Below are 18040 nucleotides of genomic sequence, written 5' to 3' on the forward strand. Positions count from 1 at the left end.
CTGCGAAAACTCCGCCTTGTGCTCGCTGCCCGGCGGCGGGGGGGAGGAGGGGCAGCGGCTCTCGCGATGTTCAGAAGCGCGCGACACGCGCGGCGCCCATTGGCTGCGAGGCGCGCGGGGTTTTTGGAGAGTTGCGTCGGAAGGAGCTGAGGAGCGCCGAGAGCGGCTGCCTCTCGCCCCGCCCCACCCTCAGTGCTGGGCGCCGGGGCCTGCGCTCCGTGCTGCTGGCTCGCTCCGTAAGCGCTGGTGGCTCAGCTGCGGGCGGGGCGAGGGGAAGCGGTTGAGCCCCTCCAAGGGCTGCGAGGTGCGATTCTCTCCCACCTCCCTCAATCAGCTCTTCTCTGTGCCCGTCAGGGCGCTGGCCCGCGGAGGCAGCGCCTCGAAGTGGCAAGGCTGAACCTGTACTCTGGTGAGGTAACTGCGCAGTGTGGTGGAACTTAGGGGAGAACTTAGCGGCGGGGGGAGGGGAAGGATGTTTTTACCTACACGTTATAGCGGCAAAACATCTCTAAACATCAAGCTTCGTGACTACGTTTTTGGTAAATTTTGTTTCCGTTGCACTCTGTAGAGAGATTCAATTGTGTGATCATTATTTCTAAAGAGCTAAACATGATCCAGATACAGCTAGGCAGGCGATATGTGTTCAATATGTTTTCAGTGGTCTGGATGTAGGAGTTGTATGTACCGTGAGCAAGTTTGCCGATGGTACCAAACTAGGAAATGATGTTGAGTCTTAAAAGGGATAAAAGGCCTTGAACTCTGTGTGGAGCATTGCACAGTCGTCAGTGGTATGAAATTTAACGAGAACAAATGCCAGATTCTGCACCCGGAATGGAGTAACACTGGACATAAGTGTGATTTGGGAAAGAGCGGCTGGAGAGCAGCCTTGCAGAAAGGAAGCTGGGGGTCCTGGCTGAGTCTGTGCTTCGGCAGTCGAGAGGGCAAAACACATCCTTGGGTGCATCAAACTATAACCATCTGGTCAAAAGAGGTGGTTGTATCAGTGATGCTGTTACCTCACCTTGAGTACAGTGTGCAGTTCTGTGCCTCACAATTTAAGAGAATCTGTCAGTCCTTGAATAAGCACAAAGAAGGGCAATAAAGCTGGTGAAAGGCATGGAAGGCATGTCCTATGAGGTACTGCTGAGGACTTTGGATTCTCCTAGTTTGGAGAAAAGGAGGCTGTGGGGTGTCATGACACTCTACAGGTTCTTCAGGGGAGGTGAAGAGGGAACTGCTGATCTCTTCTAACAGGGATCCAGTAATAGGGCACATGCAATAGTTCAAAGCTGTAACAAGAGAAGTTTAAAGTGGAGCTTGGGATGCATTTCTTCACAGAGAGGATGATTAAACATTGGAATAGGCTTGTTAGAGAAGCAGTTGGTGCCCCAAGCACTGTATAAGTTGCCCCTGTGATACAGTGACATCTCAGCTTGATTCTGTTACATATAGAGTCTTTTACTTCTATTTGTAACAGTGCTGATGAAAAGGAAGAGTGATTTTTTGAGTCACTTTCTAAAGTCTTTGGTATTAATAACAGTGCCACAGAAATAATGATTAAAAAAACAAACAAAAAAAAAAGCAAAGAGGACAACCCACTTTTGCTTGTTTGGGTTTATTTGTCCACTCATCTTTCTGTCTATAATTGTAAAATAATGTCATTTCTAGGTTTCTAATTAAATCAATAGAAACTCACAGCAGAGGTGCTTGTAGAAGCTTCCAAACTTTTTTCCAGGAATCACAGAATCAACCATGTTGGAAGGGACCTCCAAGATCATCCAGTCCAACCTAGCACACAGCCCTGTCCAATCAACAAGACCATGGCAATAAGTGCCTCATCCAGTCTTTTCTTGAACACCTTCAGAGATGGCAACTCCACCACCTCCATGGGCAGCTCATTCCAATGGCAAATCACTCTGGGAAGAAATTCCTCCTGACATCGAGCCTATACCTCCCCTGGCACAACTTGAGACTCTGTCTCCTTGTTCTGCTGCTGGTTGCCTGGGAGAAGAGACCAACCCCTACCTGGCTACAACCTCCCTTCAGGTAGTTGTAGGCAGCAATGAGGTCACCTCTGAGCCTCTTCTTCAGGCTGCACACCCCCAGCTCCCTCAGCCTCTTCTCATAGGATTTGTGTTCCAGGCCTCTCACCAGCCCCACCCACAACTATATACTAATTAGTTAAAATTGGGTTGTAATTTGGTCAGGAAAATCTTCGCAAGGGTGCTTATGGGCAATTAATTCATTTAGGAGAATCAGAACATTTGGAAAAGTTTAGCCACAAAAGGGCTTTGCCATACTTACAAATAGGCAGCCTGGAGCCCTAGGGAAAGTCTGTGCTGCTCACTGTGGTGGAGTATGAATTTCAAGATGCTGCCTGGCTCCTGGCTCCTTTGTGGCAGTGTTGGAACTGCTCAGCTATTTAAAGGCTTCTAGATCTTCCCAGGGTGCTGGGATAGAGGCAGACAATCTCTGACCTAATCCTGGTTCCTCTTGGTATGGATGGTTGCAGAGGTGCAGACAGGATCTCTTGTGGATATGCAGGGAGCACAATGTTGGTGGCACTTCTTGCCATGTTGTGAGGCATTTAAATGCCTTCTCCTGGGAAACGAGGCACTTAAGTTTCCAGGTAGTTCAAGCCCAAAATATCAGGGCTAAACTGGTCTGAAGCATGAGGCAGAGCAGAACAAATTGTCCAAGAGCAGCGAGACAGAGGCAGCAGGGCAGAAGAAGCCATGATGAGTAAACAGCACATACTTTTTATGCTTTAAATACTAGAAATGTTCATGTTAATTTTTAATATTTGAAGAACTGTTTTTAATTTAAATTGCTTTGACATCACACTTGCAATAGTGGGACTTGAATTGAGGGTTAATTTCTGTATAATAAGAGCAATAGACTTGTCATTACTTTAGCTGTTCTTGAAGAGTAAGTATGTCTTTTTGGGGTTTCTTCTAGGGACTCAACTTAAAAGAAAATGTCCACATCTAACATTGCAGGAAGAGTGGAAACATGGCTTTCATCCGTGTGGCATGTTAAAGTTCCTCTGGCATGGCTGGAAGCATGTATTAGTTGGATCCAGGAAGAGAACAGAGGTAGTAACTTAAGTCAAGACCAGATTAACAGGCAGGTATTTGAGCAATGGCTTCTTACTGATCTAAGAGATTTGGAATATCCCATTTTGCCTGATTGCATCTTAGGTTCTCCCAAAGGAGAGCTGTCAGGTTTCTACTCCATACAAATTGATTCACTGGTTGATGTCAGCCAGCCAGCATATTGCCAGTTGCAAAAGCTAAGAGGCAAAAATACCATAAATGAGGAAGTAACAGCCAGTACTCAGGTATTCCAGAAGCCATGGGAAACAAAGCCTACTCGAATGCTGATGCTGCAACTAACTGATGGGATACATCAAGTTCAAGGCATGGAGTATCAGCTAGTGCCCATCCTTCACAGTAATCTTCCTCCTGGAACAAAAATCACTATACAGGGTAATATTGCTTATCGTCTTGGTGTCCTAATGCTGAAACCAGAAAATGTGCAACTGTTAGGGGGCGAAGTGGATGCTCTTCTGGAGGAGTATTCTCAGGAAAGAGTCCTTGCTAGATTAATTGGAGAAACTGAAAACCTTAATTCTGCTGGACAAGCTTCTCATAACCAAAGTATTTCAAGGCCTTTGGATGAGGTAGAACAAACTCTAGGCCCTTCAGATGAAGAGCTTTTAGCTAGTCTTGATGAAAATAATGAATTTACTTTAAGCAATGAAACATCCTTAGAAAGTGGATACTACACTAGAAGCAACAATTTTAATGCAGCCTCAGGTTCACCGAATGCATGCAATGGTAATGTTTTGCAACGGGAATCTGGAAGTCCTTTGCATCATTCAGATCAGCAAGTGTCACCTCCTATAGAATATGCTGATGGCTTTTTAAATGACTTTCCTTTAGAAGATGACTTTCTTCTGGAAGAAGAGATGCAAAAAGATATGGAAGAAGTGAAACCAGTGGTCATGAACAGAAAGATAAGTTTAGTTACTGAGAGACTTCCACATATGTCTGAAAGCTCCTGTAATTCATTTTTAAATAGCACCTGTGATATAGGTAATACAAATGAAAGAGATAAACCTGTAGAAACTACCAGTAAGCAAAAGACTGTTGGAAGAACAGTATTTAGTGGAGACAGAAACAGCAGCTTCTCTCAACACAGGAGTGGACATCAGACCTGCAGTTTTGCAGATTGTTCTTTGGACAGTCCTCCTAAAGAAAGACAAAATGATACAGAGCTAGATGAGAGCAGATGTAAATCCCAGAACAATTCAGACACCAGACTGCTAAATGATGATACTGTCTTTTTTTCAAAAGTGGATCCAGAAGGTCAGCAGAAGCGTGATTCAGAGACTTTTCCCTGCACAGGAGTGGAAGCACGTTTGGACTTAGATTCTCCACCTTTCACATATATTTCCATTCTCCTTGCAAAAAAGCTAGAAACTGTTACAAAGCTGAAAGTTAAGGCTTTTATTGTTACTCTCACTGGAAACCTTACAAGCAGCAATGGATCCTGGGGTATAAAGGCAAAGATTTCTGATGGTTCAGCTTATCTTGAGGTAGATTTTGCTGATGATGTTCTAACAAGTTTGATTGGCTTTTCAGTGCCTGAAATGAATAAACTGAGGAAGGATCCAGCTTTACATCTGAAGTTTAAGGGTGGTTTAGAGAAATGTCAAAAACAACTGATTGATCTTTGTTGCTTGATGACTATAGAGTTTAACCCATTTCAGTTTAAAGCTACTGTATTAAATCTCCAGGATGCTGATGAAAGACATCTAGAACAACTGAAGAAACGTTTGAATAAATAATGTATACAAACTTAAGAGACTCTGTATTAGGAATCATATAAGTAATTTTCCCTCTAGGGACTGTTGAAAGTTAAGTTTTAAAGTTAAGTAGTATTCCTTTTCTCTTATCAGGACAAACAATGGAAAAATGAGAGGGGGGAGGATGACATGTTGAAATTAAACTTTGTTTCATATGGCAACAGTATTGAAATAAGCATTCAAATACTTCTGTCTTCATTTAAAATACTTTTGTATAATTTTCATTCTTCAGAATCTTCCTTGTGCTTGACTGGTGACATAGAGTATCAGAATTTGTCAGGAAATGGATAATATCAAACAAGCCATCTTGTACTTTTTCAACGGTGATTACTTACTTGATTTTTAAAAGGTAGCTGTAGCATACTATCTGTCTTTTCTTGAAGGAAAATGGAGTAAATGTAAACAAATAATTGTTTAAATTCAGTTCCTTCTGGCTATACCAACCTGAAAACTAATATCTATTCAGTGTGCAAGAATCTGAAGTGTAGAAAAATGAATGTCGTTCCGTAAATGTTCAGGTGTAGGGGAGGAAAAAAGCCAACTCTATACATAAATGAGCTAAAAAGCTGTATGTTTAAAAATCAAACAGAAAAGGAAGAAAGGGCAAAGTTTTGTAATTTTTTATTAACAGAAAAGAAAAACATGGAGAGTCCTTCTGTCGTATTAATATTAATCAATGTTAATAGTTTTGAAACACCAGGCAACTTTGTTAACTCTCATGTTTTCTTATCTAACCTTTTAACAGAATACTCAAATACTTGTGCTACAAACCTGTCATATATTTACATATATAGTTGGTCTTAATTTTACTTTTTAAAATGTATTTATATTTTAATTTTTTGCTTTCAGAATGTATAAAAATAAATTTTAATGTTTACATTTAAGCTATGTTGGAAGTTGCTTAGTGACTTCAAAAGAAATAAGCAACACCTTGTTGAGGGTATAGAGTATCAGATGTGGTTCTTTGTTCTGCCTTCTTTCCCAAATCTTGTGCATTTTTTGTTTACTTGGTGTTTTTTTTCTTTAAAATTAAAAGAATTAAAATTATGCCAGGGGTGAGGGACCAGTAACAGGACAAGTCTGCACAGTGTTTGCAAAAAATATAAAATTGATGCCTTGAAGAGAGTTTTTTTTTCAATTGGATTGTTACTATACTTTTTCAGAGTTTCAGAACCTTTTCCTTCTCTGAACCATGTCTGTTATACCATTGGGACCTGCTGCAAGAGACCATCAGTATTGCACTATTGTCCCATACCCTCTGAAACACATCCTTTGAGACTCCAAGTAACCTAAGGGAAACTAGAGACAATTTGCTAAGTAATGTGGAAGAGGGGGAATATTAGTTAGGCTTTTTCAGGCTCAGGTTGTGAACTTTGTGCTTTATTTTTTACAGTTTGGAAGTGCTTATGTTCTTGTGTCACTTCCCTTACTCTCCTCCTCTTTCCCTTCCCATTCTGAAGAGAACCTGACCAAGCCTTAACCCTGTGAGGTGTTGCAAAACTTTGGCCTCAGCATACAAAGGGATAGGAGTCCTTGAAGTTCAAGCTAGAGAATTAATACTCCAATTTTATTTTACTTGTGCAAAGCACAGTATCAATTTAAGTGTTTCCTTTGTTTCAAGTGAAGTCATACCTGCCCCTCTTTTCTTGCATTTGTGTTTAAGATTTAGTCATCTCTGCTAAAGGAAGTTCATATGTCTTCCATCCTTTTCCCTCCCTGCCCCAGCACCCTCCTTAAAGACATCATTATTTATCTGATTTTTCCATCTTCCCCTAGCCCCGCTGTTCTTGCCTTCATTTCCAGGATGTTTTTTCCTGGAAGGCTACTCCTATGCCAGCTCTCCAGTGCAAGCAAGAAAGTAAATCTCAGTTCTGATAGCTGTTTAAAGCTTGACTGCTCTGCAGCTAATTCAGTACAGTGTTTGACATTCCAGATCTGTTTAAGCTTTTTGAATTAATGAAAAGTATTGCATAGTTTTTCAGACAAGAGAAACTGTTAAAATAGTTTAATACCTTTTATTGTGCTGGCAGTGTGGATAGCAGAAGAACATAGCTTGTTTAACCAGACAATATTACTTAAAAAGTATCAGTGATATTGTTTTGTGGCAGATGAATAATAAAAAACAATCTAACATACCTAACAAACACCTTTTTCAAGTACAAAATTGTTACTGATTTCAACAAAGTTCCACTAATATGAAAAAGGTCTCCCTGAATACCATCTGTATCAGTAATACAGCGTGAACCAGAGTGCTGAACAGAGTTGAATGAACTAAGCCATTCACAGGAGGAATTGCAGTCTAGAGGACTGTAGTGGGTTAGGAACCTCTCCCCTCACTACTTGAAATTGCCCAGACTAACTCAGATGATTTTAGAAACAAGATGAAGCCATATTTACAGCACTGCAAACTTTGCAAGCATATATACACAGTATTTCTAAGTACAATTACATACAAATTACAAATAATACAGAACACCCAAAACCCTCCCAGACAAAGAAAACTGCCCAGAAGGGCTAAAGGCTAAACCTCCCTTTCTGTTTCCTTCCCCTTCTATCTCAGAAACCTACACATAAACAGCTTACATGATTAGTTGCTGAAATTAGAGGTGAAGTGTCAGAGCAGGCTGGCATTAGAAGAAAGTGATTAGATCAAGTGACACAGAGTCCAGACAGAGAGAAGTGAACAGAACAACATCTCAGGAGAAAGTGCCTGAACATTATGTATGTTTTGACTTTTTATCCCACTCAACAAACCAATGAATGACATAGACATCGTTATTTTCTTTTCACAACCAATGATCTAATTTCTCTTATTAAAATATTCCAGTTAGCCTTAAATCAGCATAAGGGCTTTCACAACAAGGCTATTCTTGCTTTTTTAAAGGACCTCTCTCAAGGTCATTGTGGCAAAGAAAAAAGAATTTTTCCTCAGTTCTGTTGCTGCTCAAAGTGAAGTAGGAAATTCAGTCCAAGTGGCTGAAAACATCTAATTTTAATTTCTCTTAAGCATGTTATCTCTAGATGGAGGCGGGAGCTGGAACATATTCAGTGCTTCCTGCTTCTTACTAGGTAAATAAGCCTCACCCTGCCCAGCAACATAGCATTGCTAGAAAAACATAACTCCTTGCCCAAACTGTGTGGAGAACCTATACAGTCATCTACAAGGTGATACAGACCATCCTGACTGTTTAAACAACTTTGTATTTGCGTCATTGGTAGTTTTGAATTCTGTCTTTGTAGGAGACATACGTAGTCTTTGCAATGGTGTGAGTAGGGAGGAAGGAAATTATTATTTCTGCATAAATTGTCAAGAGCTTCCTTTAATTATATTGATAATTACAGTGCAAGTATGAAGCAATGGTAGAATCAACTGCAGCTGGTAACAGATTGATGTCACTTTTATAGTACAAGCAGAATGACAAAGCTTGACAAAGGATTCGTTTAGATTAAAAAAACTTAAAATCTTCAAATGCTAATGTGGATATATGCATATGTTCAAAGAATCTGTGATGATAAAGAGTGAATTATAATAATTCAGAGGAAATATTTTAGTCTACCTGCAGCATTTAGGAAATAAATGTAATTACAAGCTAAATATTCACAGTTAGTGTCCTAAACACTTTGATGTGTCTAATACAATTTCTTTTAATATTTACATAATTAGAATACAATCATTGTTTAACAGATGTGTACTCTATTTAAAATATGGGCAAGTGCTGTTCCTAATAAACCATGAATCTGTCATTTACCATAAAGGAAAATAACAGCCTCAGTTGCTGGCCACCTAAGCACATGCTTAGGTAATTTACCCCAATACCATCTGTTAGTGTAATTGCCCTCATACAGTTTCTCCAAACTAGAAAATGTTATTAAATAGAATGTGTAAATAAGGATCTACATGCAATTTCAAACGTTCAAATAATCATTCAATAGATTCGTTTTCATGAAACCACAGGAGTATTTCCTAGAACATTTGCTTACTGAATGGTCATTGAGATGCAAATATTGATCAAAAACACCCTTGAGCTGCAAAGGTTGTGCTACCAAGTGTATGTGCATCGAAGGCCTTTACAAAATAAATGTTGTACCACTTTAAAATGCACATTACGGTATGCAAGAACACTGAAATACGTTTTACATTTGGTTTCACAAATGTAAATGTGTCACAAATGTATGAATCTGACAGACATTAGCTGTTAAATGCAGTAACATGATAACATTTAATAATGCAGCCAAAGCCAAAACAGGAGAGAAGCAAGTGTCTTACCTGTAGGGTCTGTTGCTGTTCATGAAAGGACATGAGGCTGATGCCATGTGACGTAGTAATTATGTAAGATTTTATTTATGATCTTGTGTTTGCATACTGGAGTGGAACATGCATTATCATATTTTAAAATATAAAACAAGACAGAACAGTGTGAAATAGCTCTCTATCGCCAGAAAAATAATCTGTCTGCAGTATTGGTGATGGCAGGTGACTCATCATGTGACACACAGACACATGCAATACTTTGCTTTTCTTCTGACTAGTAGTACCAGTCAGGTGAGTATTCTTCTCCTTGTTGTATGTAAAATTCCTGATCGTTCCTCCATGTCATGGATTGAGTTGAACCTGATGCTGTTATTCACACCACGCTGCCGTTATGCCAGCTTCAAAAAGTTGAAGTGCTGGAGCAAAGTATTTCGGTGCTTGAAGTTCAGATTGCAATGTGGGAGGCTTCTTGTTCTGGTTGCTACTACTGGGTTCTGACTTCTCTGATGTGGTCTCTTTTCTGGAGGCATAGAGGTGAAACAGGTGGGAGTCAACTAGCTGCTGGTTTGCTGCTTTCTGCTTCCTCCCCCCTGTGTATTTCACTGAGCTTCTTCTGCAAATAGAATCATAGAATCAGAATAGTTTAGGTTGGAAGGGACCTCAAAGAACATCCAGTTCTAACACTCCACCATAGGCAGAGACAACTCCCACTAGAACAGGTTGCTTAAGGCCTCATCCAGCCTGGCCTTGAACACCTTCAGAGAGGCAGCATCTACAACCTCCCTGGGTAACCTGTGCCAGTGTCTCACCACCCTCACTGTAAAGAACTTCTTCCTAACATCTAATTTAAATTTCTCCTCTTCCAGTTTAAACCCATTACCCCTTCTCCTGTCATTACAGGACCTTGCAAACAGTCCCTCCCCAGCCATCCTGTAAGTCCCCTTCTGATACTGGAAGGCCACTATAAGGTCTCCTCAAAGCTGTCTCTTCTCCAGGCTGGAGAGACCCAACCCTTGTAGCCTGTCCTCATAGCAGAGGTGCTCCAGTCCTCTGATCATCTTCATGGCCCTCCTCTGGACTCACTCCAGCAGTTCCATGTCTTTCTTGTGTTGGGGGCTCCAGAACTGCACACAGTACTCCAGGTGGGGTCTGACAAGAGCAGAGTAAAGGGGGAGAATCACCTCCCTTGCCCTGCTGGCCACATGGTTTCTGTCTGTGCTGCAGATGCACTCTGCCGGCTCACGTTGAGCTTTTTACCTTAGGCTGACCTAAGGCAATCATGCATTGTATTATTAGATCAATTAGGTTATTAGCTAAGGTAATTATGCATTGTGCTTATGATATCTCATATTACATTAAATTCTTTATCTCAGCCACCAGTTTCGTGTGTTACTTTTTTCCTCACTTTGTTGGGGGAGCAGGCAGGTTAGCCCTTATGCTACACCATTGCCCTTCATTTCTGCTGTTTGGAAAACCAAACTGGAAATTAGCTTGATCTCATGATGTCTTCATAGCAGCTTTTATGATAACTGGTAAATTAGGCCATGTGCAAAAAACCAGAAAGTTAAATAGTTGTGAATGCTCTCTGATAGGTACTATTTGTCGATATGTAAGTAGAGTTAATCAGTCTGCACGGACGGAAGCAAATACATGAGATGCAGTGTGCCTAGGTATTTATCCATTTCTAATGTATTTTTCTAATCACAATTTATTCCTGTGACACAGCATGCGATAGGCCTCAACAGCATACTAAATTTTGATGGAGCTCTTATAAAACCACTGTCTTGTAGGTAGGAATTAACTACTATACTCTCAGTTGTCTATTTTTTGTAGATGGAAGCTTTCTTTAAAAAAGGTGGGTTTTTTTTCAGCTGCAGATGCATGAAAATGTGTGATAAGAAGAATATTAATGTTTTGATAATTCAAATAAACTTATATAGATGTGTAGTTCAACATTATTTTTGAAGACTCCTTATTTTGTGAAATGCATGGTTTTGAATCTAGAAACTGAGTCTTCAGTGTAATTTCCCACTTTAGATCTTCCTGAGAAATTCAGTTTGTTCATATTGTATTACACCAAGGATTTAAAAGTTTAAGAAAGATATTCTGTGACAGAAGTGAGCAAACCAATTTTTTATGGTGACAAAGGTGTGTTTCTAGTATATTGTCAGTGAAGCATTTGTCTTGGTCTGGTATTGGGAAATTGTGTCTGCATTTCTTACTTCATTTTGGGAGCTAAAGAGGTTGTAAGAGGAGGAGAATTTCTTAGTGGAAAAGGAAGGAGTGGTTGCCATGGCTGTGACCTACAGGATATGTCTTGAACGTGCTGTTTTAGGCTCAGTGAGAGAATGAAGGCAGCTACCCTGCTCTGGCCTGGGACAGAGGCCACATGTATGTACCTAAAAGGCCATGGTGCAGTCATTGCAGCACAGGGAATAAGATGACCCAAGTCCCCCTATGCTCCCCAGACACATTTTGGGAACCTTCCATGCCCCTGCACCTATTTTTGGAACTATCCAGAAAGAGGTAGAGTGCATGCCCAGCAAACTCTGCCTGAGCAGGAGTACCCCAGAGACTGTAAAAGGTCCAAAGACAGCCTAGCCAAGTTGGTGCCCCACAACTTTGGAGCCCTGTATTGAAGACCACATCATAGAATGCTAGAGCCTGAGGTAGTGATACCTCTTTCTCTCCTTTTTGTCTCTGCTCTCTCATTTAATTCCTTCCTCTCTTCTAATTTTGTCTAATTTCTTAACAAGTGGAAGAACACCTAATGTACCATGTTGCCATTGTTGTTTATATTTAATACCGTTCAACTGGATTCAACAGTTGGTTGATGTTGGATTAACCTTTGTTTGTCTGCTGGGGATCTCAGAACCTGGCATGGCTCTGTCTCTAAGCCCAGAGTTTGAGGCTCAGATCACATCAGTGGTTGACAAAAAAGTTAATTTTCTTAAAGGAAGTGTATTTTAGAAAGGTGTTTCCTTAAATGAGTAGAGGGAAAAAGTCAAAAGATTAAGTAAAACTCCGTTAGTTTCTGTAGAAAAATCTATTTAAACCAATTGTAGGCAGGGAAGCAATGTTCTCTACACATATGGTGTATTTCATCTTGCACTAGTAGTGTGCGCAGACCAATCAGTCACAACATTTTTATTGGATCCTCTCATAGCAGAACTCATCTTCAAGAAGTATTCCTTAGTATTTCCCACAGTGCTTACAAACTCTGTGTGTCAAATTTTAAGCCTGCTTTGGTTTTCTTGATGGTATTGCTTCATTTGACAAGATTCTGGAATGTGAAACTTGTTCCATGAAGAAGCTTACAAATTCTTCAGACATTTGGGGTAACCTGATGCCTTTCATGCAGAGAAAGTGAAATTTGTGTGATTTTTGTGGGGGGATATGTTCAGTGCAACTGAACGTGTGATGCATCTGGCACAGACTGACACTGTTATTGGTATAAAGATGCTTCAAATGGTATAATTTATATCAATTGGCAGAAGCTATGTAATAATCACAGTTAATTAAATAGTGTCTGTGTTGTTCCTTAAGACTTAGGCTGAACTTGTCTGACTGAAAAAAAGAAGGACATGATAATTTCACATGGTGGTTCCGCATTTACTTTAGATCTATGTGAACCAGCTCACCCTTTAAAAGAAGTTACTAGACTTCCCCTATCCATGTTTTCATGCTTGCACACCACCCTCTTTGTGATGAGATTAAAATGATGAAAAAAAAATCACCATAATGCTGCTGGGTTAAAGATTCTGTTTAATTCCTGGGCCAGATTTTAGCTTGAATTGTTTCCTTGAGGTACAAAGGAGGAAATGGTGCAGAGTGCAAAAGAAACAGGGAGAAGATCATGGGAAGCTCCGTATCCTGGTTTAGTGCTTGTGAATCCCCAGCCACAGTCATAGTTCTGCTGATGGACAGCAGTCTTGATGATGTTGGTGTCACAGAGTGACAAAATGTTGGGGGTTAGAAGTGACCTCTAGAGATGGAGTCCAACCCTGCTGCCAAAGCAGGATCACCAAGGGCAGGCTGCATGGGAATGCATCCAGGCAGGTTTTGAAAGTCTCTAGAGAAGCAGACTTCATGAGATCTCTGGGCAGCCTGTTTCAGTGCTCTGTCACCCCAAACATAAAGAAGTTTCTCCTCATGTTTTGTAGCATGTACCCATTGCTCCTTGTCCTATCACTAGGCACCATCAAAAAGAGACCATCACTTTCATCATGACACCCACCTCTTAGATATTTATAGACATTAATAAGGTCCTCTCTCAGCTTGCTTCTCTCCAGACTAACTTCACTTCATAGCAGAATTTAGAATGCCTGTGCAATGCAGGTGTTGCTCAAGGCAAAGGAATTGTGGCTTTTGTGTTTTATTTTTTTCCCAAGTTAAAAATAATAGAGTGTATGATGAACCCATTTTACCATGTCCTGTTGACTCACTGCACCAAATTCAGCACTGAGTACAGGACAGGCCCATTGTAGCAGTCTGCCTGTAAATTCGTTTGTTAGAAGCGTAGCTTTCCTCTTGGCAGCAATATCCCAATTTGTGTACTCTGCATATGTAAAGAATCAACTGGTTCTCCTTGGTCAGCTTCTTAAGTCACTAGGAGACAACTACGCTGAACGTCGTTGCATTATTTATAACTGTGAAGGGCAGGAAAGGGGGAGGGGAGGGATGCTTAATGCTGAGTTTTCCCCTGGTGTCTTTTAAATGATGCGTTTATCTGTACTTTATTTATCTAAGTATCTTCTCCAGCTGTGTGGATATAATTAGGTGGTATCATGTACTGTCACTTCTGCATTAGTAAATACCTAAGACTCACTGAGTAATTATGAAATAACCTCATAATGAAATGCAGCAAAGCGCTTTAATTATTTTTTAAAGTTGCCTAACAACTATTCTACTTTAAATTAGACTTCTCTATTTGTGTGTCCTAATGAGTTCTCAGAAAACATTACTAAAAATGTACAAATGATATGGTAAACACAATATGTGATTTCCCACACCTCTACTGTGTAGAAAACCGTCTGTAAACAAAATCAACTCGTACACAAGAATTCAAATATTAACCTATGCTGAAGTACTGGGACAACTACATGATTTTTTTTTTTCTTTAAACAAAAATGCAGGCAGCCTCTAAAGATTGCCAACAACAACCACCTGTGTAATTCAGTGTTCTGACCTTGAAAATGTCTAGATTCATAGAATCACAGAATCAGTCAGGATTGGAAGAGACCACAAAGATCATCTAGTTCCAACCCTCCTGCCAAGGTCAGGGGCACCTGACACTAATTATGCTGTCTAGAGCCTCATCCAGCCTGGCTGTGGCCTGGCAAGTATGTAGTGCTGCCTGCCTTGTCCTTTCAACAGGCTAGGACTTGTGTACCACCATCCTGGCCAGCCAGAATTGTACCTTTGCACTTGATAGCCCTTGGTGGAAATCCAGAAAATGCAATAATTAGACTGACATCGTCTACCTGGACCTGAGTAAGGCATTTGACTCTGTCCCTCATGACATCCTGGTCACCAAACTGGAAAGAAACAGGGACTTGATGGGTGGACCACTTGCTGGATAAGGAATTGCCTGGATGGTTACATACAGACAGTGGTGATCAATGGCACAATGTCCACTTGGAGACCAGTGACAAGTGGTGTCCTTTAGGGGTCAGTGCTGGCACCAGTGCTGTTTAACCTCTTTGTCAGCAATATGGACAGAGGAATTGAGTGCACACTCAGCAAGTTTGCAGATGACACCAAGCTGGGGGCAGATGTGACTGAGTTGGAAGGCAGAAGGGCTCTGCAGCGGGACCTTGACCACCTGCACAGATGGGCAGAGTCCAATGGGATGGCATTCAATAGCTCCAAGTGCAGGGTGCTGCACTTTGGCTACAACAACCCCATGGAGAGATATAGGCTAGGGTCGGAGTGGCTGGAGAGCAGCCAGACAGAGAGGGATCTGGGGGTGCTGATTGATACCCACCTGAACATGAGCCAGCAGTGTGCCCATGTGGCCAAGAGAGCCAGTGGCATCCTGGCCTGCATCAGGAATGGTGTGGTCAGCAGGAGCAGGGAGGTCATTCTGCCCCTGTACTCTGCACTGGTTAGACCACACCTTGAGTATTGTGTTCAGTTCTGGGCTCCCCAGTTTAAAAGGGACGTTGAGATGCTTGAGCGTGTCCAGAGAAGGGCGACCCCTCACTACCTGAGGGGTGGTTGTGGCCAGGAGGAGGTTGCTCTCTTCTCTCAGGTGGCCAGTGCCAGAACAAGAGGACACAGCCTCAGGCTGCGCCAGGGGAGATTTAGGCTTGAGGTGAGAAGAAAGTTCTTTACTGAGAGAGTCATTGGACACTGGAATGGGCTGCCCGAGGAGGTGGTGGAGTCACCGACTCTGGGGCACTTCAAGGCAAGGTTGGACGTGGCACTTGGTGCCATGGTCTAGCCTTGAGCTCTGTGGTAAAGGGTTGGACTTGATGATCTGTGAGGTCTCTTCCAACCCTAATGATACTGTGATACTGTGATACTTGCTAGAGGGCAGGGATGCCCTCCAGAGGAACCTGGACAGGCTGGAGAGGTGGACCTAGGCCAATCTCATGACATTCAACAAGACCAAGTGTAAGGTCCTGCACCTGGGTCGGCACAATCTCAAGCACAGATACAGGCTGGGTGGTGAATGTCTGGAGAGCAGCCCTGAGGAAAAGGACCTGGGAGTCTGGGTTGAGGAAAAGCTCAGCAAGAGCCATCAGTGTGCACCTGCAGCTGTGTCCTGGGCTGCATCAAGAGAAGCATGGCCAGCAGGGCAAGGGAGGTGATTCTCCCCCTTTACTCTGCTCTCATCAGACCCCACCTGGAGTACTGTGTGCAGTTCTGGAGCCCCCAACACAAGAAAGACATGGAACTGCTGGAGTGAGTCCAGAGGAGGGCCACGAAGATGATCAGAGGACTGGAGCACCTCTGCTATGAGGACAGGCTACAAGGGTTGGGACTCTCCAGCCTGGAGAAGAGACAGCTTTGAGGAGACCTTATAGTGGACTTCCAGTATCCGAAGGGGACTTACAGGAAGGCTGGGGAGGGACTGTTTGCAAGGTCCTGTAATGACAGGAGAAGGGGTACTGGGTTTAAACTGGTAGAGGAGAGATTTAAACTAGATGTTAGGAAAGTGTTCTTTAGAGAGAGGTGGTGAGACACTGGCACAGGTTGCCCAGGGAGCCTGTGGATGCTCCCTCCCTGAAGGTGTTCAAGGCCAGGTTGGATGAGGCCTTGAGTGACCTGTTCTAGTGGGAGGTGTCTCTGCCTATGGTGGAGTGTTGGAACTGGATGTTCTTTGAGGTCCCTTCCAACCCAAACCATTCTATGATTCTATTATTATAAAATGTTGGCTAAAAATAGGAATCTTGTATAGGCTCTCTGATTTAGGGACTGCAAAACTTATATTCAAAGAACAAACATTTTGTCAATGTGAGATGCATTCCTGGTTTGCTGGCATTGCTGTGCCTTTCTGTTACAACATAGGCCTGTTTTAAAAAATCTGATATGCTCACAGTCACTAACAGAAGTACAGTTTATGCCATAATCCTCCACATCAGTAGTATATCTTAAACCATAAGACAACCCCCAAGATCCAAATAATAACAATCAAAAACCTCCACATTAGTTAATGTAAGCATGAAAATCAACTAATAGAAAACACCAGATGAACATTTGTGAGCAGCATTAATCATCATAGCATGAATCAATAATAGTTTGCAATTCATTTCAATGCTACCTGAAGTGGTAATGATACCATTCTTGGGAAAGACCTTTTTGAGAACCAATAATTCAGTGGGGATAGACAGATCCATTCTAAGAAAAATCTTCTTTGGGTTAGAGAAATAAATGCACAGAGCTAGGCAAGGGTCAGGAAGATAGAGAAAAAGAGAAGTTTGTATATGTGGACACAGGACAGCTAAAGTGAGAAACTTGAGTAGTTGTGGGAAAGGATGAAATGTAAGACGATGGCAAATGATCAGAAGGTGAAAGTGGAGATGCTGGAAATTTGCAGAACTGAATAAAAAGCTCATTAGTATGTCAGGAAGGTTCAGGGAGTTAGGTTGGAGATATAGTACCTATGAGCACAGAGATAAAAAAGGTAGGACCACATTCACTAGTATCTCTAAAATATCCTTGTCGCTACAAAAATTGTGAGCCTTTTCTGTCACTCCCTTTTCAGAATTTCCTTAACCATTTCTGCTAAAATTTCTCTGTGTTTAGCCTGAGATGGGAATGTAGGATGATGCTTGAATGCTTTAAGTGTGATTCAAAACTACTGTGGCAAATTTGGTTTAAAAACAACCAACAATGAAATCCAATCAGAACAAGTATTACGCTTGAGGAGGAGAATCAGACTGCGCAAATTAAGTATGGGCAGTGATGGGTTAAGCAGAAGCCTCTCATGAAGGAAATTGTGGGGTTGTACTGGACCACAGAGAGGGTGACTCTCAGGACTTTGAAAATGTCAGATGTCCAATGGGGAAGTACGAAAAGGGTTAAAATCTGATGCATCCAGCAGCTTAACATGTTGGGCAGCTGAGCCCTATCAGCCACTTGCTCTCTCCCCAGCCAGACATGAGGAAGCTGCAGCTAAGAAGAAAAGCAAAACAAAGTATTAATTCACTGCTTCCCATCAGTGGGTAACAGTTATTCAGCCATTTCCAGGACAGCAGGTCTCCATCACATTCGGATGGTGACTTGGAAAGACAGATGTTGCAGTGCCAAATGTTTTCCCTTCCCCCTTCTTTCCTTTGATTTTTATTGCTGAGCACTATCCCACATGGCATGCGATAACCCTCTTCACCTGGGGTCAGCTGGCCTGGCTGTATCCCTTACCAAGCTCTTGTGCACCCCTGGCCTGTGCACTAGTGGGCCAGCTTGGGAAA

At 41.8% G+C, this 18040-nt stretch overlaps 1 protein-coding gene across 3 annotated transcripts; it reads left to right on the forward strand.

Moving 5' to 3' along the window:
* The first annotated feature begins 73 nt into the window (after positions 1–73).
* On the forward strand, positions 74–4862 carry RMI1 (RecQ mediated genome instability 1). Of its 3 annotated transcripts, none has more exons than XM_064140498.1 (2): positions 74–414; positions 2959–4862. In XM_064140498.1, exon 2 carries the CDS (start codon positions 2978–2980, stop codon positions 4850–4852), a length of 1875 nt encoding a protein of 624 aa, XP_063996568.1. In that variant the 5' UTR covers positions 74–414; positions 2959–2977; the 3' UTR covers positions 4853–4862. The 3 variants fall into 3 exon arrangements, with proteins under 3 accessions (XP_063996568.1, XP_063996569.1, XP_063996570.1); XM_064140499.1 differs by having other exon boundaries at positions 74–409; XM_064140500.1 differs by having other exon boundaries at positions 229–304.
* Positions 4863–18040: the final 13178 nt, after the last annotated feature.

Source organism: Pogoniulus pusillus, chromosome Z, assembly GCF_015220805.1.
Source record: "Pogoniulus pusillus isolate bPogPus1 chromosome Z, bPogPus1.pri, whole genome shotgun sequence".
Taxonomy (NCBI): domain Eukaryota; kingdom Metazoa; phylum Chordata; class Aves; order Piciformes; family Lybiidae; genus Pogoniulus; species Pogoniulus pusillus.

Coding starts and splice junctions, on each gene's coding strand:
- RMI1 (XM_064140498.1), top strand. CDS start 2,978: ATGTCCACATCTAACATTGCAGGAAGAGTGGAAACATGGCTTTCATCC.